This window comes from Ictalurus punctatus, chromosome 25 (assembly GCF_001660625.3).
Source record: "Ictalurus punctatus breed USDA103 chromosome 25, Coco_2.0, whole genome shotgun sequence".
NCBI classification, from domain to species: Eukaryota; Metazoa; Chordata; class Actinopteri; order Siluriformes; family Ictaluridae; genus Ictalurus; species Ictalurus punctatus.
This window is the reverse complement of record NC_030440.2, coordinates 15,608,289-15,631,823: the sequence shown is the minus strand read 5'-3', so window position 1 is coordinate 15,631,823 and position 23,535 is coordinate 15,608,289. Positions and strand designations below refer to the sequence as shown.

The 23,535-nt window shown below is 42.9% G+C and overlaps 1 protein-coding gene across 2 annotated transcripts in view; it reads right to left on the bottom strand.

Annotated features, from left to right (window-relative positions):
* The window catches only part of fam184ab (family with sequence similarity 184 member Ab), a 126,816-nt gene that overhangs the window by 27,058 nt on the left and 76,223 nt on the right, over positions 1-23,535 (bottom strand). For both annotated transcript variants that reach the window (XM_017456767.2, XM_017456770.3), the window contains 5 exons: positions 22,171-22,292; positions 17,136-17,286; positions 14,634-14,846; positions 5,646-5,799; positions 4,263-4,390 (listed from right to left, as the gene is read on the bottom strand). In XM_017456767.2, coding sequence (XP_017312256.1) covers positions 4,263-4,390; positions 5,646-5,799; positions 14,634-14,846; positions 17,136-17,286; positions 22,171-22,292 — 768 coding nt within the window. The remainder of the gene's footprint in view (positions 1-4,262; positions 4,391-5,645; positions 5,800-14,633; positions 14,847-17,135; positions 17,287-22,170; positions 22,293-23,535) is intronic.

Here is a 23,535-nt window from a genome sequence, read left to right as displayed (position 1 = left end):
GGGTTTAATTACAAACCGCAAACTTGCTATGATAACGTTTCCTAATCTCGTTTCAAAGTGACTTAATAATAATACTCATTAAGACTGTGGTTAAAAAAAGCCTCGTCAACCAGGCCCAAACTGCAGGCTGGGAACATGTCCGAGGGGAAGCTTAAGCTCCCATAAAGTCTTTTCCATATCGATAATGTTAAAGGTGTTTGTATGAAAGTGTGTGTTCTGTGCTGGTCTGCTTCCCATTCTGTAGTCTTTTAGTCTAGACTGCCGCCTGCACTGAAAAAAAACAACAAAAAAAACCCGACATCTGACCAAGTTAAAATATCTTGAATATAGTCAAATCGATCTAGAAACCAAATAGAAGATTACTAAATCCTATATCTTGACTTTTTCTTTTTAAAAATAGATTTAAATTTACGGCATTTTGGCAGACGCCCTTATCCAGAACGACTTACATTTTTCTCATGTTATACAACTGAGCAGTTTAGGGTTAAGGGCCTTGCTCAGGGGCCCTGCTCAGGGGCCCAGCAGTGACCGCTTGGCAGCGTGGGGGTTTAACCTTCTGATCGGAAGTCCAACGATTTTTTAACCATTTAATTTCTTCAAAAATCTTATATTTATTATAATCTTATAACAGGAGATAACTATGATTATATTCGAGATATTTACACTTGCTAAGATGTTCATTTTTTGCCGTGTGCCAGTTTATCAAGGCTGACCCAGACCAGTTTTTTTATTTATTTATTTATTTTTTTAAAGAAGTACACGAGCTTCCATGCTGCGCGCTCTCAGTTTCAGAATCGACAATTCGATGAGACGCCGGTTCGTCCACACACCCGCATTTTAAGAATTGGTACGTCCGTAAATAGTGCGTTATGATACACAGATGCATTATTGTGCGCACTTACTGCACTGATTTATTTTTGTTCCATTTCCCTTAACAGAGTAACCTAAAAAGGTGATAACTGAAGTGTGCTTTGGCACGTTCGTTGCTGGTGTTTATCAGAATTTAACTGCGATAATAAAACAGCTGAAAAATAGCCCCGAAACACCCTGAATTGGTTCTGCTTTAACTGTGGAAAAGTACTACTTTCTTGAATTACCAGTCTACTAGGGTCAATCCTTAACAGCCTGGCAGCATGCAATGCATAAATGCATCTTTTTAAACCTGCGTCGAGTCGTTTTAATCTAGTAGACGCAATCTTATCTATAAAAAAAAAAAAAAACGGACAAAAGGATGTTACAGAATGTAGCTCTATCTTGAAACCGGATCACTTTCTTTCTCAGTAAATAGTTCACTCGGCTAGGGCACGTCTTCTGGGAAACGTGTAGATATCTTACATAGCGTCCGAAGGGCGGTACTAAATGAAAAGATTAAGATCGTTAAACGAAATAACAACAGTTTACGCCGATCATCCTGTGCAAAAGTTTACACCCCCCTTGCTCTTAATGTATCGTGTTGCCTTCTTGAGCGTCGGTGAATGTTCGCAGCCTTTCTAATAGTCGCGTACGAGTCCTTCGGTCGTCCTCGGTGTGTAAAGACGGATCTCGACATCGTATATAGGTGCTGTTGGAAAAGAGGTCAAATATGTACTGTAGAAGATGGTGGAAAAGTAAAGCAAGTGCAGGACCTGGAGGATTTTTCTAAAGAACAGTGGGTCGTTTAACTGCTCAGGACAAACAAGAATGAACCCAGAATGCAGCTCCATCTTGAAACCGGATCACGTTCCTTCTCAGTAAATAGTCCACTCAGCTAGGACACCTATATATTTGAAGGTGGGATTAGAATCGCTTAGGACGATAATATGTTAATTTAATTTGCATATTTATTAAATACAGGCTTAATAAGTGCGAGTATTCATGACGGTAAACCGGAAGCTAGAACCTGACACGTCTACATTAGTACCGTTACCTTCTGGTACCTTGATGGATACATACATCATTCTAGCAATTGCTTCTGTTCACTCTGCATACAGACAGTCCTCATATTGTCTCACAATACAGCTGGTGGTGACGGGGGAAATTGATAGATATACATACATGCAATCATTTACAAAGAGAAATCACACACACGCTGTGTGTGTGTGTGTGCGTGTGTGTCATCAGTGCAGTCTGGTGGATGCGAGATAATTAAAACTTTCTACTGCTAACTTCAGTGCTTGACTGGTTCGAAACGTACTGAATTTCTATAATGAATGATGTGCGTCGGTGAAAGAACATCTGGACGAGACATCTGCAGGATGTGGCGCAGTGGATGCTGAGAACTCAATGAAGGTGATCGACACGGGAGTGACATCGCTGAAGGTGTGGGTTAAACACAGACGAGACCCTGCTGTGGAGGAAGTCACAGAGCTCCAGCCGGCTTCCAGTCCTGCGTTCATTCAGCACCGGTGTGAACGAGGATGATGTAACGTTCACTCAGTCGGCCAAGATGAAGTGGAATTTTCAGGTTTCTAATGAGCAGCAGTTCGAGACGTGCAGAATGATGTCGACAAACGAGTGTGCTTTTATAGCACGAGCGCCATAGGGGGTTATCATCACACTGTGTGTGTGTGTCTACTAAATATCAACCACACTGACTCATTTCCTTAGCTGACAATCCTGACAGATCGTTCCTCTGTTTTACATGAGCACTCGAGTTTGAAGATTTCCGTGCTCTTATTCTGAAGCAAGTTGACAGTGTACTATGATTAATAAGATTAGCTTCTTTTCACATGGATGTGCCGTTTCCCGTCGCTGTTATTACGCCACGGCAAGCTTTGTCCATTTTAACAGCAACGTTAACGAGAGATGTAAGCGGACTGTTACAGTACCGTGTTCGGCTCATTGCGTCTTTTACTTTTCAAAAAGGAGACTTTCTGCGATCTGTCTCGGCCGAGCTGAAGGGTGTTTAGCCGATCGTACGTGGGTACTTTGGCGTCCTGATGACATCGGTTTTAAACATATAAATTACTCGTGAGATAAACACGGTACTTTTGGAAACAAAAACTATTGTACCTATTTTTCTCTATGCGCAAAAAAAAAAAGCGAAACTGGCCGTACTCTTTGGGTGGGAGGGCTGGTGTACTCTCTCTTTCCCCTGTCGATCACTGAGACACTAGCCAATCACAGGCTTCTGTAAGCTTGTGCATGCCGGAAGTGGGTGGGTAGCACTTTCCTTCAAGCGTGATGTAGGAGGAGCAGCACTTTTAGTTGTAGTAGATGTAGTAGTTGGCTTCCCGGAGGAAGCATGTGTACAGGTGTAGCCTTGCTTGGGTGACCAAATTGATGAGAAATCCAAAAACAAACAAACAAACAAACAAACAAAAATCCCCCAGTCCTACTGTCACACACGACCGAGCTTACCAGAAGCAAATGAACATCTTGCTGGGAAATTGGGAAATTCTTGTTGAACGGATTTGGCAGGCATAAAGTGCACATGAATTAGAGACTCGGTCCATGAAGGTCGTAAAGTGATAACTAACTATTCGACTATTCCAGTGTCGAAATGTGTGCGGTAGTGTAGAGTGAAAGTCCCCGAAGCGCGGCGTTATTCGACGTGTTGACGTAATTTCCACCGAAACAGGAAGTCAGGGTGGGACGTACAGTGTCTCCTACCCGTTTTAAATAGCCAGTTATTATGCTGTGTTATGATGTTGGGGGCGGGAAACTTCAGTTTCTAGACAGCACTTGATTGGACAGAAAATCTGATGAGAAGCTGAAGTGCAGAATGATGTCATTGACATTGCTGATCCGTAACACCGTTGATCGTTGGTAGAGAGAGAGTGTACATGTTGAACGCGTATGTCTTCTAAACGAGATTCAATTTTTTCTTTGTTTTGGAGCAACACGAGCTTCTAGAGAACCTCAAGGCTTATTAAACATGTTCATACTAAAAGCCACATAACCTTAAGACTGATATTGTTGGTTAACACTCCTGTATCAACGTGTATGACATAACATTTCATTTCCCCCCACCATTCTTTTTCATGTTTTACGCCTGCTGTGATAGTCAGTGGTGTGGATTTTTCCAGAATTCTCAGTATTTAAGCAGACGTTGGCCATTCAGATATTCAGCTAATGTAACCTTGCCGTATACCTAATTAGGTCCTGTCCTGCTCGTTTTGCCCCCTGGACACACCACTGTCTGAGCAACGGTGAAGAAGCTGAGCTGATACTGAAGCTGTTTAGCAGAAATGTAATGAAGGAGAGCTGAATCTGCAGTAAAATCAGCACTACTGTCCAGCACACTGATCATTAGACCAGAGGGTTGAAGGTGTGGTGATCACCTGTATCCTGCTCTGCTCCAGAACGTTCTCCAGCTCCTGCTTGGCAGCTGCAGTCTCCTGCTGATGAGTCTGCCTCAGGTGCTCTATAGCCGAAGCGTGGAGATGATTCAGCTCTGAACGCAGAGACGCTACACACACACACACACACATACACACAGAGAGAGAGAGAGAGAGAGAGAGGGAGAGAGAGCGCGAGAGAGATTATTCTTCTGACACGAATCTCTACGTTATATTAAAAATCATCAATCACTGATGTTCTACGCACAAAAGTCAAGTCAAAGAAGTAATTGCTTTTATTCTAACAATAGCAATTTTCTCCCTCTTTCTCGTCTTCTCTGCACTGTACAGTTTCTCATATTTATGGTTACATTTCAGAGAAAATCGGTGCCATTGCCGCATAATTCTTCAGTGTGAAAGTCACTAGGAAATCACATTCAGACTCGGAAAACTTTCATTACACCTGGAACCGTACACCACGAGCGCGCCGTAACACTGCAATTTCCCTTTCACCCCCCCCCATAATTTCATTTTTTTTTTCTGGCCTGCGAGTAAGCCCCGCCCCCACACTACATAATGAAATATTCCTCACTAATGCAGTCGTTATTGTTAGAACGATTATTAGCACTTTCGCGTATTCTTCTCAAGCGCATGTGGGTTTCCCCTGGGCTTCCTCCAACTAACCCAAAAACATGTCGGTAGACGGATTGGTGACTTTAAAAATCGCCCCTAGGTGCGCATGGTGCCCTGTGACGGACCGGCGTTCCACCCAGGGTGTATTCCCACGTCGCGCCTAGCGTTCCTGAGATAACCTCAAAGAACTACAACCTTTACTAGAAGACAGCGGTTACTGAAAAATGAATGAATGAATGAATGAATGAATGAGAATTAGGTGTAGTTCTAACAGGTCTATTTAAAATGATCTTAACTGATAGAAAGAGTGTAGGAACCGATGCACACGGTACCATTTAACGAGCTGAATTAATATTCGGATTTACCGATTTAACCCTTAGGCTTATTAATAACGCCGGTGAATTATTCAGTAACTCAAAGGACTCTTGGGGAGTTAAAAGTAAAAATTCCCTATCCGAATGGGTTCCAGGTAGAACCTTTTTAACTGGCTAAGAATCCTTATTTATCCTTAAAGAGCCTGTTTTTCTAACACTGTACACGAAAACCAATAGGAATGCAGAGTGGATGATGAGTCCTTGAACTTGTATGCCTGGAGCAGAAAGATTTTTACATTTAACCCTGGGGTTATGCTGGAAGACAACGCGTGACTTGAAATTTGCCCGCCAAAAGGCTGAGTTCAAATCCACTGCGTCCTCTCAGCACGGACAAACGGAAGACGTCCTTCAGCCCGGACCTCGTCACTGTCTGCCTTACCCAGCATCGCTTTCCCCTCGTCCTCCAGCTCGAAGCGTAGTGTCTGCAGCTCCTGCTCAGACTGCTGCTTCAGCGTCTCGATTTTCTGCCTGTGGGCTTCTCTTAGGGACTGCAGTTCCATGTGATGCTGCTGCCGCAGACGCTCCTCCAACTCCTGCACCGACACACACACAGGGCACGAGCACTTTAGTTTTTTTTTTTTTTTAAGCTTCCTCAAAAAAAATAAAAATAAAATAAATAATAAGGCAAATTCTATTAAAGCAGAGTCTTTTATCAAAACAGAAATCAGAAATGGACTCCAGTGGACTTTCTCCAGCGCCATCAATTAAAGCACTTTGCAGCCTGGGCATGATTAGTAAGTCTTTCTCAGTCAGAAAGAATAAATGGCATTAAAATCAATAACCACTTACACGTGTTAGCAACTTATCGTAGATTGCAAATTGCTGTTCCGTACAGGCTGTAAACGTGGGCCGAGCAGACGTTTTGTCGAGCTAATCTGGTTGGTCATGCTAGCAACAACGACAGATGCAGAAATCCCTGATGAAATATAAGTGGAGGCAATTACGTCTCTAAACGCTTTAGGAAAGCCTGAACTGCTGCATCTGCACTTCGCTGCTGGAAAGAGAAATAAGGCCTGTTTACCTACTGAGAGAGTTACGAAAGAAAAGTTCCACAAACTAACCAGAAACGAGTTGAAGGGTCGAGCGCGCATCAGATTGCGAGAGCGTTTCTCTCTCTCTCTCTTTCTGCCGCTCTACAAACGGTCTGAATTTTGCAACGCTTTTGGGAAACTGGATCCGGACTGATCAACAGAGGTGAGGGGGAAATCAGAGAGGAGTTATATACAGCCCCCTCCGAAAGTATTGGAACGGCAAGGCCAATTCGATTTTTTTTTTTTTTTTTTTTGCTATAAACGTAACACATCTGAGTTTGAGATCAAACGATGAATATGAGATGGTTGATCAGAATTTCAGCTTTCATTCCCTCTAGTTATTTCAAGATATGTTAAAACAACTCGACACCTGTTGGGGCAGGACCGCAAATTCTAATCTGACGTATCATAGTCTTCTGATCTCAAATCCAAACGTCTTCGACGTATAGCAAAACCGTTAGAATCGGCCTTGCTGTTCCGATACTTTCGGAAGGGATTGTACAGAGGACTGGACGGGTTTCAGTTCGGGGTGAGAGAGAGAAAAAAAAAGATTCGATTCTTAGATCTTGATTTCCTATTTAAACGATTCTGATTTAAATTCTGCACTATTATTTATTTATTATTGGTATTTGTTTACAATGAAAGGCAACAATTACAAAAAAAAAAAAAAAAACAACCTAATTTTGGCCACGAGTCTAACTGAGTGGTGAAACGTAAAAGTATAGGCTACTGTGTGCACCGTGTACGCTTAAAAACTAGCCAAGCTAGCTGGCAGATTTGAAGATGCATCAGACATTAGCATCTCAGACCTGCTCAGTTTTGGATTTTTAGAATTAAAGAGGACAAAATGAACTGGATATGAGGCATGCCAAGTGCAGTATTTTGGGAACACAAGCCACATGAAGTCACATCACGCGTTCTCATCTGGAACTGGAGGAAAAACAGCCCTACATAATGGTCCTGTTCCTGCTTAACACTGAAATCTCGAGCAAGTGGCAAAGCTTGCAGCTAATTCACAAAGGGCAACATAAATTAGCAGGTCAAGTGCAAGTTTCATTCCCGGGCTTTCGCTCTGGAGCTGAAGTACAGCGTACTTCATGCTTTAAAAGTCATGTGATCACTCAGTATAAAATATACACACATATATATATATATATATATATATATATATAGTGCATAGAATTGAGATGCATCAAGAATCCTTTTTATAATGACATCACAGCGCTCTGAATCAAATTAGCATCGAACCCCTACATCCCTATACAAATAAGGTTTTTTTTTTTTTTTTCTATTGGAGAAAAACACATTTGTTTATAAATGTAGTGTCGTGTGACAGGATTTTCATCACACACAAAGACTAATCAGTGATAAAAGCTGGACGTATCACAGCAGGACAGCTGTACTGAGGAGGAAGCAACAGAGTCGGAAAAATAACAAAGACGGATAGCTTGTAGATTCCGTCCTTTCTGTTTCTATCCCCTGAATCAGTCAGTAATGGAAACGTCAAACTGTAATAAGAGGCTAAACTGTCACAATCTCGCCGTTGTCACTTCCCGTTACAGCTCCATTGAGAATAATAATATCCATTGAGATATCTTTCTTTACTGATTTGTTATTAGACTACGCTTCGACGCCATTATTGGTTTATTTTATATATATATATATATATATATATATATATATATATATATATATATATATATATATATATATATATATATATATTGTATATATACACACACATACACACACACACACACACACACACCCTGTGTTTTCCTTTGCTCAGCGGTATTATTGTGCTATTGTATAATTGTGCATTACAGGTCTTAATTCCAAGCTTTGTAATTGTCTTTCCTGTTTGTCATGTAGACTGTATTTCCTACGTTAATCCCACATGCAGGACATGCTGTTGGAGGAAAATGATAATGATAACGAGTCTTTATTGGTCACATCTGCATTACAGCACAGTGAAATTCTTTTCTTCGCATACCCCAGCATGCCAGGAAGTTGGGGTCAGAGCACAGGGTCAGCCACGATACAGTGCCCCCTGGAAGAGAGAGGGTTAAAGGGCTTACTCAAGGGCCCAACAGTGGCAGCTTGGCAGCCCCGACCTTCCCATCAGTTACCCAGAGCCTTAACCGCCAAGCCACCACTGCCCCTCTACCTCTAAATAATCAGCGTTAGGGTGGTGTATCACTGCCAATTACTCGTACCACCCCAAAGTTGATTATTTTCCAACAGCAGCATGTTCCAGAGTGTTTTATTCCTCTTATATCCCAGCACTTTGCCAATAATAATTTTTATGTTTGAAACGATCACATCATAGTTCTTTTTTTATTTATATTTATCCGTTTATAGTTACATTTAATGATATGGAACGTTACTGAAGTTAGTTCCTGTTATCGCTTGTATAATTATAACAGTCACGCCCTCATCACCCTCTCTCTTCTATCTCTCTCTCTCATTATACAAAGGTTCTCCTTACAAAAAAAAACACAAAAACAGGTCACCATACACATAATTCTACGTCTTTCTTTGTTAACGGCAATAATTATTAGACTTTCATTATGTACAGTGGCACATCCACTACAGAAGTCGCTGTGAATTAGCTGTTACTGTAGAGACGTATTAGAGTGAGGACGGTTATATAAAACGTTGATTAAAAACTTGATTTACAGACAGAACTACTGTCAGAGCTGCTGACCAATCAGAATCGAGAATTCAGCAGTGCTTCAACGGTGCTATTGTGTAACCGTGACCCCTGCTTCAGAGTGCATGAACTAAAATACACACATACGCATAGTACATTGTGAATTATGTGAAATTCTTGTCATTCTTTTCTCTTTAAAGGCAAAAATATTTCGCAGGATGTACCATCATTATGTAAAAGCATTTTTCATCTCAAAAACTCTACATGATGGAAACAAGCCTTCAGCTGTAACCATTTTTCTTTTCTTTTTTTGATCATTTAAAAAAAAAAAAACTTTTTTTGCTATTATTGCTTGCATTATGCACACAAAGCCAACTGAGACTTGAAACCGAACCGAAGTGTTGAAATCTTCTGTAGTTTATTTAAACTGCTTTATTTATGTTTTAATTTCTCATTCATCTTCAATGATCAGGATCAGGATCGAACCCCAGATTCTAGAGCTACAATACCCTGCCACCTCACGCTTAAATATATGATATAAAATCGGTGTTTAAGCCCAAAAACAAGACGCGCAGCCGTAATCTCCGTCTCGGCAGGAAGACTTGTAAGACTTGAAAAGGTCAGACCATGTCAGTCAACCAGACAGCTATCAGGAGACATGCCTCAGCCTTTGCTTTGGACATGTACACCAACCAACACACACACACAAACCCTCTACACACAAACACACACACATAAACCCTCTACACATTCTCCCTCACAAAGACAACAACCTCAGAAAGACCAAAGCACCCAGGAGGGCTGTGCCTGTGCTTTCAGCATGACTGACAAGATTCCCAAACCACCTCTCGTATTCACACACAGCTGCAACCAAGACACTGAATTCTCAGCACATTGCGTACAAACACTGTAGAAACATTCCCATAAGACAGGATCCCATTTGCACCTCCACAAGTACTACTGGTGTGGTAGCACCATATATACGCCTAGGCTCTGAGGTCTAGTGCCCCCTACTCTGGAGATGTTACACACCGGCAGTGTATAAACCGCGTACGGCTCGGATCTGTAAGATTTATAAACTTGTTCGTGTCTGTATTAATGCAATTAACTACGTAACTTGCTTAGCATACATTAGTGCATTATTTCAGCTGTTACTCGATACGTTGGAGCGCTATGCGGGAATATATAGAGACATGTCACAGATGTGAGCATGAATGCAGACTAACTGTTAGATGGCCTTGCTTTACAGGATCACACATTTTACTTACAGATAATCACCCCGTCTGAGATGAAAGCACGAGCTGTGAGATTCAATAAGGTTCAATAGGTCAATGAGGCAGTTAGCCCTGTTAACATACGTCAATTAAAAACAGAAATGAAATGTTTCACCGTGCTCTGATGCCAGAGGGAGTCTCTATGAATTTGTGGTTAATGGGGAAAATCATTAATGGAAATAATCAGACATCAATCAATGTCGCACTTAGCGTACAAGCCACAAGTAATCGCTTTAAGACTACAGTGAAAGCACGGACTCCCCTAAAAGTTTATTAAAAATGCAGCACGGTAGTATTTACCATCGTGTCCATGTTATTCATCAGCCTTGGTGAAATTCTACACTTTAATGATTCAAAATATCAAACATATCACCGCAATATTCATTCGTTCGTTCATTGCAAACGTCCGCCAGCGAACGTTATAAACCGGACCGAATGCGGACCGAAGCGGACGTCCCCCGTTTGTTGGGTAGAAGCCCACTGGGCTGCGAGTCCATGAGTGCTTCAGGAGTTGGTATACCGGACAGCCCGCTCTTCGTAAATACATTTTCGTCCATGGTTTCTTCCGTCATAAAATGTCTGGAATGGATCTGCTTTCGTTCCGTTAATTCATGTTTTACGGCCTCTTGAACAAACGAGCGTACGCTGAGAAAGCAGGACACATAACAGGGTTGTGTTTATGTCCACTATCCTTATTTTATTTTTCCGTCCAAGTAAGATCATCGGGACCCATATGTTCTCCCCGGCCAACGTGGGTAGAGAAAATAACAGCTCTCTCTGGTGCAGCTGGTGGGAGGTACACTTGGTCTTTCTGGATAAATCAAAGAAAAATTAGAGGTAGTTTTCCAACATCAGCCAAAAAAATAAAAAATAAAAAAAATGCTACAGGGATGTTTGGTGAGGGGTTTATTTTTTGTAGTTGTTGATGTGAAAAATTTTTTTAAAATCTGCAGTAAGGAAAATGCTATGCTTATTTTGCCTGGGAAGACGCTGCTTTACAGGAAACGAGGCAACCTTCCTCCTGCCACTCCGGTATTCAAAGATCTCCTCCAAGTCCATCTGGGCATGATGAGGGGGGAAAAAAAATAAGTGCTGCATTTCATTTCAAGAAAAGGATAGAGGAGCCCACTTTCTTCTCCACCAAAAACCCTGTTAGTTCTTAAAAAGCAGTGAATAAATCAACAGCACGTTGTCCTCTCTAACCAGAGTGCCTGCTTAGCCATGCCGGTGCTGGGCTTCAGACTCTGCTGATGGATCTCTCCCAAGTACAACAGAGGCACACTACTGAATAATGAAAGAGCAGACGGAAAAGGCCCCCTATTTTAACAGCCCTGTAGCTGGGTAGAACTTTACAGACAGACCGCACTGGGGTCGAGTCATTCCAATTGGAGCGCTGAGACTCTAGAGCACGACACTGAACGCCACCGGTGCCACTTCTTTTCCACTTTCAATCGTGTTAAATATTAATAACCGATGTTTAAAGCGTTGATGGGTAATAAATAGCTGTTTAACCCGAGGTTCAGGTTTATATGAAAGCTGAAGCTGTTGTCTGCTTGGTCTCCAGACTGCTGGGAAAAGGTACAAGCCATAAGATAAGCTGTAAAAACCAAGACCATGAGATTAAATGAAATTAAATTTCCCAACCGGACTGAAATCGAGCCAGCTCGACGTCTGACTTTTAACCTCTTGCCAATATAAACTGTGAATTGTTACCCTCGATGTCAGCAGTGCAAGGCAAAGCATTGATTATATAAAGGTGATCAGACATAGAGAGCTGTGTATTGCATTTAATCTCATTTAATGTGAAAGTCTGAGGAAATGTGCCCTCCGAATAAAATCCATCAGTCACTAGGAATTTGGACTTGTGTGGACTCCTTATGTGGTACTTTCCTTAATTGTCTACATAGCCAAGACTCTTTTTTTAAATTGATCTCAGCTTTTTCATACTAAAAAGGTTCATTTTATTACACTTTAGTGACTTGGATGCAAATAGCAGTCTTACACACACACTGAGCCCAAAGAGTTTATGGAAATGGAAAATTATCTCATGAATTGCTCCGAACTACAGATATCCCTCAGGGTTCGGTCTTATCACCGCTTATGTTTTCATTCTATATGGAGGAGATGAAGAACTAGTGCAGCTCTTCTGAGCCGTTTCATTATGCAGATAACATGCGGGACCAGATAGGGACAATTCAGAGCTCTTTCCAGTCCAGTGCACAGTAAATTGAAGCGATTAAAACAAAAGTATTATATTATATGGTCAAGCTGTGGATGTTGTAGAGAGCTGTAAATATTCTGGATCTATACAGATTATAAATGGCATTTTAGCATCATTGTTCTTTGTAAATATGAATGTCAATCTATTTAAAGGTGTCCTATAAAAGGTGCATCATTTATTATGGCAGCTTGGACATGAAGAGTAAAACCTTTAGAATATTGCGAGGTCAGTGGGAAGAAAGGAATTTTTAGCGGCCACCCCGTCTCATCCACTTAACGGTTTAAAAACGATTCCCTTTGGGGGATGATTCAGGAAACGATCCAATAAAAACATCCATAAAAAGGTATCCCTTATGTCTATAAAAACTCTAAATTAAATTATGTAAAGCCCCGACCTCTTATTGAGTTCACAATGTGTCTATAGTGAATGTTAACATTTTCTGCTTGTCACATTTTATGTGTCTGATCTTTTCTTTAGATATATTTGTGTGTCTGATGTTTCATGGTGGGAGCAATTGGGTCTGTCTAACACTAGCTATTCTGTAGGTATTACGTCAAGGTTTTCAGTCATATAGGTAGTTCTGAAATGTCTAGCAGTAGTAAGTCATAGCAACTGGGTTTGTGGTAGTGACACCTGGTTTTGGTTAACTGTTCTCTGTAATGCTAGGTAATGCATGACTACATCTCAGAGCCAATGACTGCGAGCACTCGGTTATCGCGAAGCTAAGCACTCTGTTGTCGCTGAAGCTCTTTGTTACTCAGAGAAAGAAGCTGGGACAGCAGTGAACCAGGCTGGATCACCAACAGATTTTCCCCCTGCATTGACCCACTGGTAGAAGAGAACAAGATATTATCACAGGAGGTTAGAGACTGGAGTATTGCCTATATGATGCTTGTCCTATAAGTCAAGCAGTGCTTTAATATCTATGAAGGTAGGCAGCTGTACTGTATTTGGCTGCATAAGAGTCAGGCATTGAACATTTGAGGTAATCCAAGGGCATTAGACAAATGCAGGTTTTATTATAGTTATCCGTGTAGGGGTTAACGATATACGTCTTCATCAGTCAGAGGTAACTAAGCGTAACATTGTACAGGTATGTAAATGAGCAAAAGTGATATGCGTTGTTGTTGCTGGCCACATCCCAATCCGGCATAGTGAGGTAATTTAGTTTAACGTTCGCTAAACTGTTGGATGTCCAAGTGGTACTACGAAAACAACGGTGGCTTTATAAATAACTGCGCTACATTTGAGGCCGTCTGGCCTTTCAGGGTGGAACCCCAGTATCCATTCCACTTAGAAGATGTTTCTCTCATTTCTTGTACCATAGCAAATTCCTGAATTTCCGGACAGAGAGGTACAGATGGACGAGACAGAGCGATACAGATGGGTGGGACTGATGGGAGAGACAGTGTGTTACAGATGGGCGAGACAGAGACAGAGTGGGACAGATGGGCGGGACAGAGACCGAGTGGGACAGATGGGCGGGACAGAGACAGAGTGGGACAGATGGGCGGGACAGAGACAGAGTGGGACAGATGGGCGGGACAGAGACAGTGTGGGACAGATGGGCGGGACAGAGACAGAGTGGGACAGATGGGCGGGACAGAGACAGTGTGGGACAGATGGGCGGGACAGAGACAGAGTGGGACAAATGGGCGGGACAGAGAGGGACAGATGGGCGGGACAGAGACAGTGTGGGACAGATGGGCAGGACAGAGACAGTGTTGGACAGATGGGCGGGACAGAGACAGTGTTGGACAGATGGGCGGGACAGAGACAGAGTGGGACAGATGGGCGAGACAGAGACAGGGTGGGACAGATGGGCAGGACAGAGTGGAACAGAAGGGCGGGACAGAGTGGGACAGATGGGCGGGACAGAGACAGAGTGGGACAGATGGGCGGGACAGAGACAGAGTGGGACAGATGGACGAGACAGAGTGGGACAGATGGGCGGGAAAGATGTGCAGGACAGAGTGGAACAGAAGGGCGGGACAGAGTGGGACAGATGGGCGAGACAGTGTGGGACAGATGGGCGGGACAGAGACAGAGTAGGACAGATGGGTGAGACAGTGTGGGACAGATGGGCATGACAGATGGGCAGGACAGAGTGGAACAGAAGGGCGGGACAGAGAGAGACAGATGGGTTAAGCTGGTTTAGAGCTCAGCCCTAAGCAGGTATGACAGAGACCTTGAGGTCGTGCTGGCGCGCCTCCTGCAGGTCGTGGATGGCGCAGCAGTGGGCCTCACGCAGACGCTCCTCCCTTCGCTGGTGCTCCAACTCCAGCTCCTGCAGCTGCTGGCCCAGGTGCTCTCGCTCCTGATTGAACTGAGCCTGCAGCTGCTTCAGAGAATGTTGTGACTGCGACAGCTGCATTTCCAGACTCTGCTTCAACAGAGAAATCTGCACCGAGAGAGAGAGAGAGAGAGAGGGAGAGAGAGAAGGACAGAGAAAGCAAACCATTATCGGTACGATGTGAAAACAACATAGCAGAGACCTACAATCTGTCAAATGTGTCCTAGGGATAAAAGAGAATGCAATGAGAAGAAGCAATAAAAAAGCACTTGTAGGGGGTACATATTTTGTTTTATTTCTCTAGAGCATCCGTTAGCCTCAAACCAGAGATAATCAGTGATTGTGAGGCTGTTATTTGTCCTTTTTTTAGTCAGAATCATAACCGCAATCTTCTCTCGCTGCTGTAAGATAAACTGCTCCCTGGACGCGGTCCAACAGAGAGACTGCGGCTAAGTAAAAGGAATCGAAGTTTGTTTCAAATAAGCAGGGTATTAATAAAATGACAAATAGTGACAAATAAGGCTAAGGCACTTCCTGTCATTACCATGTGGAGCTAGAGCTGGAAGAATAGCAACCTCCTGTCAACCAGAGACGCTCTTTTTATAGAAAACACTTTAACATCAAACTCCAAAAGTATAAAGAGGTCGGTTCAGTGCTAAGAGATCAGATTCCTATAAATGGACAGTCTGCGCCTCCATGTTCTACTCCAACATGCTGTGTGTGTGTGTGTGTGTGTGTGTGTGTGTGTAAGTTGCCATGTGGTTGCCAGTCTCGCCTCAGAGACGAGATGAGAACGAGGGATTGACAGCAGACGCAGGAGGCAGGCACAAGGCGGCGGATCTACAATCACTGAGCCTCACTGAGCAGCCTGCCAGTATCATTAGCACGGTCTCTCACTGCTGAGAGTGAGCAGCCCGCTAGCCAACTCTGAAAACTCTGACAACTGGCCCACGTCATACCCCTCTCAAGAGGTACAAAACAAATCGGGTCGACCCAAGGAACCTACCATAACCCCATCTGACGAGTCCAGATTTAAGTGTACTAACCCTACGTTCACACTCGCAAGCTGCTCATTTTCGCTTGCATCGTGGTCTTGCAGTTTGGGTGTGTCTTATTGCTTGTGGGCGTGGCCTGTTCTGGCTTTTTCAATTCTGACATGGAGAAACTTTTCATTCGCTTTCTTTCATTCGGCCGTTCGATGCAGGACACGCGGGCTGCGTCCGAAATCGCGTACTGCGACGGTACCTACTGCACGGCCGTACTGATCGGTGCATGGAATTATCATGTGACCTTCGATGTCATCATAAACACAAAAATCTTAAAAGGGGCCACCAGATTAAAGCAACCGCACTAACGGCAAAACGCAAGTCAGGGAAGTGAACTAAATTAGTAATGTAAAGTGGGTGGGGTTAACAGGCTGACGTAAATTCGGTACCGTTAGCTTGGCCGGCTAAGGCGTGATGGAGGTCACAAACAAAAACAAAAAAGCTTTGTACAAGTTTCAACAAGTTAACAATTCATTCAGGTATTGTTAAACAAGTCCTGTTTAACCGAGGTGTAATATTTAAAAAGAGCCGACGCGGTCTTCCGCCGTTTTTTTTCTGAGCTCGTCCGCGCCAGTCCCGTTGCATTATGGGATTGTTTGACTCGCATAGCGTCCATCGCTTGCACACTGCAAAATCAAGCCGGAAGCAGTATCCGGGTATTCGTCGGACATAACACCCCTCTGGCGTACTGCTATTCGCCTACTGTGTAGTACGGTAGTACGTCATTTCGGACGCAGCCACAGTGTATAAACGGGTCTTACACACATATATATAATCTCTCATTCATTACCCACTCGCTCTCCGAGACTCGTCCTCCTGTTCACAGCCAGCACTTGACCATGTCCCTGCTGCAACAGTTATCTATACTGCAGGAAAATCTGGCTTTTTATTCTATTTCCGAGCGCCGGATGGGGTTGAATGGGAGATGAATGTGAAAATTGTCAGAGAGGAGGTTACCAGGAACGACGAGCGACCTGTGCCTTAGAATTGGTCCAAGGAATTTACCGGAGCCAATCGTATGCGTTTGTAAATTTACCGCGTTATATCTGATTTGCTTGTGGCTCGGTCTCTGTATCGCTTACCGCTGGTGTTGGAATTGCAGCTCCATGCCGCGCGGTCATAGAAAATAAATGTTAGCTGTCGTGGACGTCGTGTAAGCCTACGACTTCGCTGGTAAACTATGATCTTTATGCATAGCGCAGTATTTCACACGGCTCAATTCCATTTCATCATCCACACACAGCCTTACTGTTAACCAGATGTCCTTCTGCATGTGGCCTGAAACAGAGCCTCTCACCAGACAGTGTGAATAAATCTTGGATGCCTGGAGTGTGTGTGTGATGTCCTTCACCTGCTCCAGCAGATCCTCCACTTTTCTCTGCCAGCTCTCTCGCGCACTGCCCAGTTCCTGCTCTTTGGCTTGAGCAAGCTGTGTGAGCGCTGCCCTCTTGTCCTCCTCATGTTCCTCTCGCAGCTCCTCACGCAGCTTCTTACACTCCTGCCTACACACATGCACACACTATGAACAACACGAACACTCCAGTATGTAATTACACGTTTACTTGCAGCTTTGTTACATTTCTATTTTTTTAAAGCGTTTAGATTGTTTACAAGTACAGCTAAATCCAAGAGCAGATGTTATGAACAAAACATATTAGGAAAATATTTAACCGTGCTATACAAGGCCACGCCTCCATCATAGATACCTCGGATACAGACTGTTTACTCTGTGGACAACGTATATACGGTATTAGTGAGTGATAAGCTCTAATCTCGTACTTCAATGTAAAGATACGATACTTTTTCCTTCTCTCCGAATATTACTGTTCACATTCAAAGCGTTTTATAAATATCACTGCAGGATATTCGTCAGGATATTTTTTTTTCCATTTAGTACCGCCCTTATGTAGAAGCTCCATAAGATATTTACATCCCAGAAGACAAAATAATAAGCAATTTTCACAGATCATCCTGTTCAAAAGTTTACACCCCCCGTGGCCTTCTTGAGTATCAGTTTGCACTTTATGTAATAGTCGTGAACGAGTCCCTCGGTGTGAAAAGATGGATCTCGACATCATATAGCCGCTGTTGGAAAGGGCTTAAATTTGTATTGTAGAAGATGTTGGAAAAGCAAAGAATGTGCAGGACCTGGAGGATATTTCTGAAGAACAGTGGGTAGTTTAATTGCTCAGGACAAACAAGGGACTCGTGAGGAACTCTCACAAAACATAAACACATCGTGTCGTTGATCATCCAGGTAACGACACACACTATTATGAATCGAGCGTGTGTAAACTTGTTCGTTTGTGTAAATTCAGTTACGATATGTAAACATCTGTTACGTGAAATAGCTTCTTCAGGGCAGAACTAAATAAACAAAAAAACGCTATTTTTATGATCCCTCTCGTTATTATTTTTCATTACTAACAAGCAAACGTTACTTTTTGATTTGGCTTTTTTAACGGCACAACTGACACCAGTGGCACTCCAGGATGTCCATTATATACGTGTACAGTGATTGGGATTGGGGCACCCAGACAACCCAAACATAGCATCACGGACAGTTCAATTCAATTCAATTTTATTTGTATAGCGCTTTTTACAACGGTCAGCTTTGCAGAAATATATAAACACAGGATACAGATTTTAAGTGTGTGGATTAATCCCAAGTGAGCAAGCCGGTGGCGAGGAAAAACTCGCCGAGATGTGACCTGTACAGCACCACTGCCAACACAAGAAGCATGTCTTGCTGGATCTAAACTAAGTAAGCATTTCCTATGACTTGGGCAGGGGATCGGATAACCACACACCTACCTCTCAGTGCAGATCCATGCTAAGCCACGCCCCCAGCTGCTACACCTTCCTTAACTTCCAGCAATTGTTAAATAAAGCACACGCCCGAGACTTAAACGGTCACATTTGCATAAGTCTGAGTCTCCTTGATCATCCTGTTGGCACTTGGCACTGACTTCCTTTTATAATGTGCCATCTTAGGCAAGATTTAATTGATTTAATCGAATTGATTACCAATTACCGTTTGCGTTACTCACTGCCCTCGTATCTAATTTGAAAGGGCGATACTGTAGATATGGATGAGCTATTACTTCGGTAAATAAGATGAGAGATGAGAGAAATCACCACCACTGTGCACTTATTATAAAAGCCTCCTTCTGTTCCTGCACTGTGGAGCCTGGAGCTGATCATTAAAAGCTGGTAATGGAGGCAGACGTGCCCTGGGCCCTTTATAGCGTTGCCATGTGTCTACATGTGAAATAAACATCCCCGAGTAGGTTAACTGCCATGTCGCATAATAGCAGGACAGGCGTGGATTCTGGTTCGTAACGCGGTCTGGAAATACCACCAAGCTACTTTCTGTCCAGTTGAATCCCACTGCACCGTGGTGCTTGTTTAGTGGGGAAATTTTCTTAATTGCTAGCTGACTGAAAACGCCGGGGTTAAACGAGAGCACGGACACCGCATTAAGGCTCTGAAAGCACTGCAGCGGTGGTGTGTGGGTGTAGACGTGGTAACGAGCGAGGGAAGGTGCTTATCAGAGAGATTTCTCTCCGGAATGCTGTGCGAAACAAAAAGTCATTACCGTGGACTCCAGATCTCGCGCTCAGAACCGAGCCGGTTGTTTGTGTGCAACTTTAAAGCAACACAACGTACACAGCAGCAACAAGGATCGCACAAAGGATGTGGTGCGCCCTAGTGCGTGAAAAACATTACCCTGTAAATGGAAAAACACTGGGTGATGTACCAGGACCAGGACATGTCTTTATAAATGTTGGCTAACTTTAGATTACTTATATTTAACTTGTGCTTCTTCATTTTTCTTTAAAAAAAAACTATATTTGGGCATGCAACGTGAATGGAAACAAGTGCATACAGCCAATGGAAAGCTGTCTTGTGTCTGATTGGTCACCGTTTCTGCTTGTAGTTTAATATAATGCATAAACTTCAAATCCAGCACAACTTTTCTCTCTGGGGTGAAACAGAAGTTCTCACTGCTCGCTCACTCACAATCTGTTTTTGTTTTTATTTTTTGCTAGTCCCCATTGAAAATAAACGGGATCGAAATCTCAGGTGATGAATTCGCACGTATTTGATGCGCACTGTTAATTCTAGCATGACGTGGACATAACAGCTTAGTTTTCTGATCTGTTATAGAAAGCTGGAAATAATATTTACATCACTATGATTCCCTAACCTTCAGTCACAAGAGACCAAATGGATGACAAAGGGGCGGTTGTGGCTCAGGTGGTAGCAAAGGTCGTCCACTAATCGTAGGGTCGGCGGTTCGATTCCCAGCCCGCGTGACTCCACATTCCGACGTGTCCTTGGGTGAGACACTGAACCCCCAGTTGCTCCGGATGGCAAGTTAGCGCCTTGCATGGCAGCTCTGCTACCATTGGTGTGTGAGTGTGTGTGAATGGCTGAATGAGAACCAGTGTAAAGCGCTTTGGAACCGCTAAGGTTAAAAAAGCACTATATAAGTGCAGACCATTTACCACCATGACGTCGGCCTTTTAGTCCATCTCCCGTCTCATCATTAATAAGCGGAGGGAACTAAAAGCTCTTATTGTGACATAAAGACTACTTTATCCATTTAAAGGTGCTAACGTTACTAAATTGGCTGTGTAATTGTGAGCAATAATCTTGATTTCAGTACTGACCAAAATAATCATTATTATCATTTGACTCATTATCATCCAGCAGAATGAGACACTACAGCTTGTGCTGTCATTTCAACATTAAAAAAAAAAAAAAACAACAACAAAAAAAAGACTTTAATTATTTCCTGAGGAAGAAAAAGAGAATAAGAAGAAGAAAGGAGCTACAGTAACTAAAGACCATTTGGAATAACGCCAGGACTCGTACAGATAATTAGAAAGGGCGGGATTAGACCCGTGCTTAAAAGAGTTGTAGCGATTTCTCAGCAAATCCTTACTATCACGTATTAAGACATTAACGGATTTGGAGAGCTAATTTACAATGTCTGTACTGTGCACGAATAGGTTTCTCGTCAGTCGTAGTCTCTTAACCGCCCTGCTGTAGCACTGGGTCATTAATATTTAAAAGTTTATTCACCATTTGACATTCCTTACAGCCTTGAAGGGTTCGAGGCGCCCTTAGAGGGTTCAATCCCATGCTCTCTTCAGCTCATTAACGGCTCCTTGTCCGAGCATTAACGAGCTCCACTACAGACCCTGGCACGCTCGGTGAAAAATGTACTGCCCAAATATCAGACGCAGTAATATACTTGCATCCAGACCCCAGAAATCCTAGCAGTGGCGATATCTGTACGGTACACTGTATACACGCCACGCTATTAGTTCAGGATCAATCAAGACTAAAACCAGGTTGCTGCTGGATGTGGTATTAGTCAGGCCAGCAGGGGGCGCTCACCATGTGGTCTGTGTGGGGCCTAATGCACCGGTATAGTGACGGGGACAGTATACTGTAAAAACAGCACAGTCTTTCGGATGAGACGTTAAACCGAGATCCTGACTCTCTGGGGTCGTCAAAAATCCTAGGACACTTCTCCAAAGAGAGTAGGGGTATAACCCCGGTGTCCTGTCGAAATACCCCCATTGACCCTTCTCTATTATGACCATCTAAAAATCATCTCTGAATTTGCTACATCCCTCTCTCCTCTCCACTAATACCACACTGGTGAGTTCTGGCGCACTATGGCTGCCGTCGCATCATCCAGGTGGATGCTACACACTAGTGGTGGTTTGACGAGATCCCCCCATTCTATGTAAAGCGCTTTGAGTGTCTAGAAAAGTGCTACATATATAGCTATAGTTGTATAGTTATATATATATATAACTGATACAACTATAGCTGATATATATACATATATCAGATTTTCAAACGAGAACCAATTTAAACAAACGAGTGTTTGGACTCCATCAACCCACAGTGGTGGTAGTATTATGGTTTGGACCTGTTTTGCTGCATCTGGGCCGGGCCGGGCCGGGCCGGCTCGCCATCATTGATGGAGCAATGAATTCATGGAAAAGTCGTCCCTCAGAAGGATTCAAGTACTCGCTTATTTTCTTTTAATCCACTTAGTTATGCTGTCAATTAAATTATAAATTCGACTTCGGAATTAAATTATGTTAGTGAGCACCTTTTAAACTGGACGGGACAATCATCCGGTGATCTAAAGCTCTATAACGAAACTATAGGATCTATAACGAATTTATTATTTATTCACCTCGGTCATGTGAGAACATATCGTATATAAAGCACGCAAGGACTTGCTATTTTAAAGTCGTAAAGCAGGAATCCTACTGTGAACAGCCACACACACTCAGACACTCTCTTTCTCACACACACACACACACACACACAAATGTAAACCCACACACACCTACCTAAGTGTTTCGGTCCATTTCAGCTCCAGCTCCAGGGCCATTTTGTCCATTTTGAGTTTCTCATCCTCTTTAGTGGAGATGAGTTTGGCATCATGTTGCTGCTTCTGAGTTTCCATCTCTCCCTGTGAAGAGCAATACAGAGTGAAGGAACGGTGAGGAGCGCGCACACGCACGCACACACACACACACACACACACACACACACACACACACACACACACACTCTCTTCTAGTTTTTCTAATAATTAAAAACAATGAAAAACACTGTATTTTTGTGAGGATCGGAGTACTATGAGGACATTTGGTCTTGAAAGCTGTATAAATACAACAGTTTGTTTGTGAGGACCAGATGACAAACAGTTAAATACACACAAACCACTAAATACATATGCGCACGCGCGCACAGGCACACGCACATGCACACACGCACATCTTTTAGATAAAAGCAGTAAAAACCCCATATTTTTGTGAGGACCAGCTGATTACAGGGACATTTGGTTCTTTTTGATCTTCACTAAATGTATATACACACACACACACACACACACACACACACAAACAGAGTATTTTTGGTGCGGACCTGATAACTGTGAGGACATTTGGTCTTTTTAGGTCATCATAAAAACCTAAAGATACGTACACGGAAACACACACACACACACACACACACACACACACACACACACACACACACAATACAAGGTATACAAGGTCAGAGAGAGAGCATGTTCTGGCGGTCAAGGGAATGAAAAGTTTCAGTGTTCGAGCCTTGCTCTAATGAAGTGTCAGTATCACTGCTCCTCACTGACGCCCAAAACGCTGAGATCCATAATTCATCACTGCACCTGTCACATGTCTCACTCCACTGATCTCATTACAGATGTCATCAGCATCACTATTCATGGGGAAATGAGGACATGACTGACAGCCAGACTACACTTCAGAGCAGATATTAACACACCCTGCCCTTAACCCGGGCCGTGAATGACATTCCCGCTCTTTCTCTTGTGCTGGAAAAACCTCTGACCAAAAAAAAAACACCACACAAGTTACTGAATGGAAAAAAAAAATCATGAAAACAAATGTAATTAACAAAGTATTAACAAATAAAATGGGAACATGTCTACACTTTTACACTCATTTAAAATGCACAAATTCTGTAAATACTTGAGCATTCAAAAATTAACAACAAACATTAGCTAACATTAGCTTTCTGGATAGCTAACTGCTAGTGAAATAGCTTGCGTTTCTAACAGGTAAATCACTAACATTAGCTAGCTTGATAGCTAACTGCTAGTGAAATAGCTTGAGTTTCTAACAGGTAAATCACTAACATTAGCTAGCTTGATAGCTAACTGCTAGTGA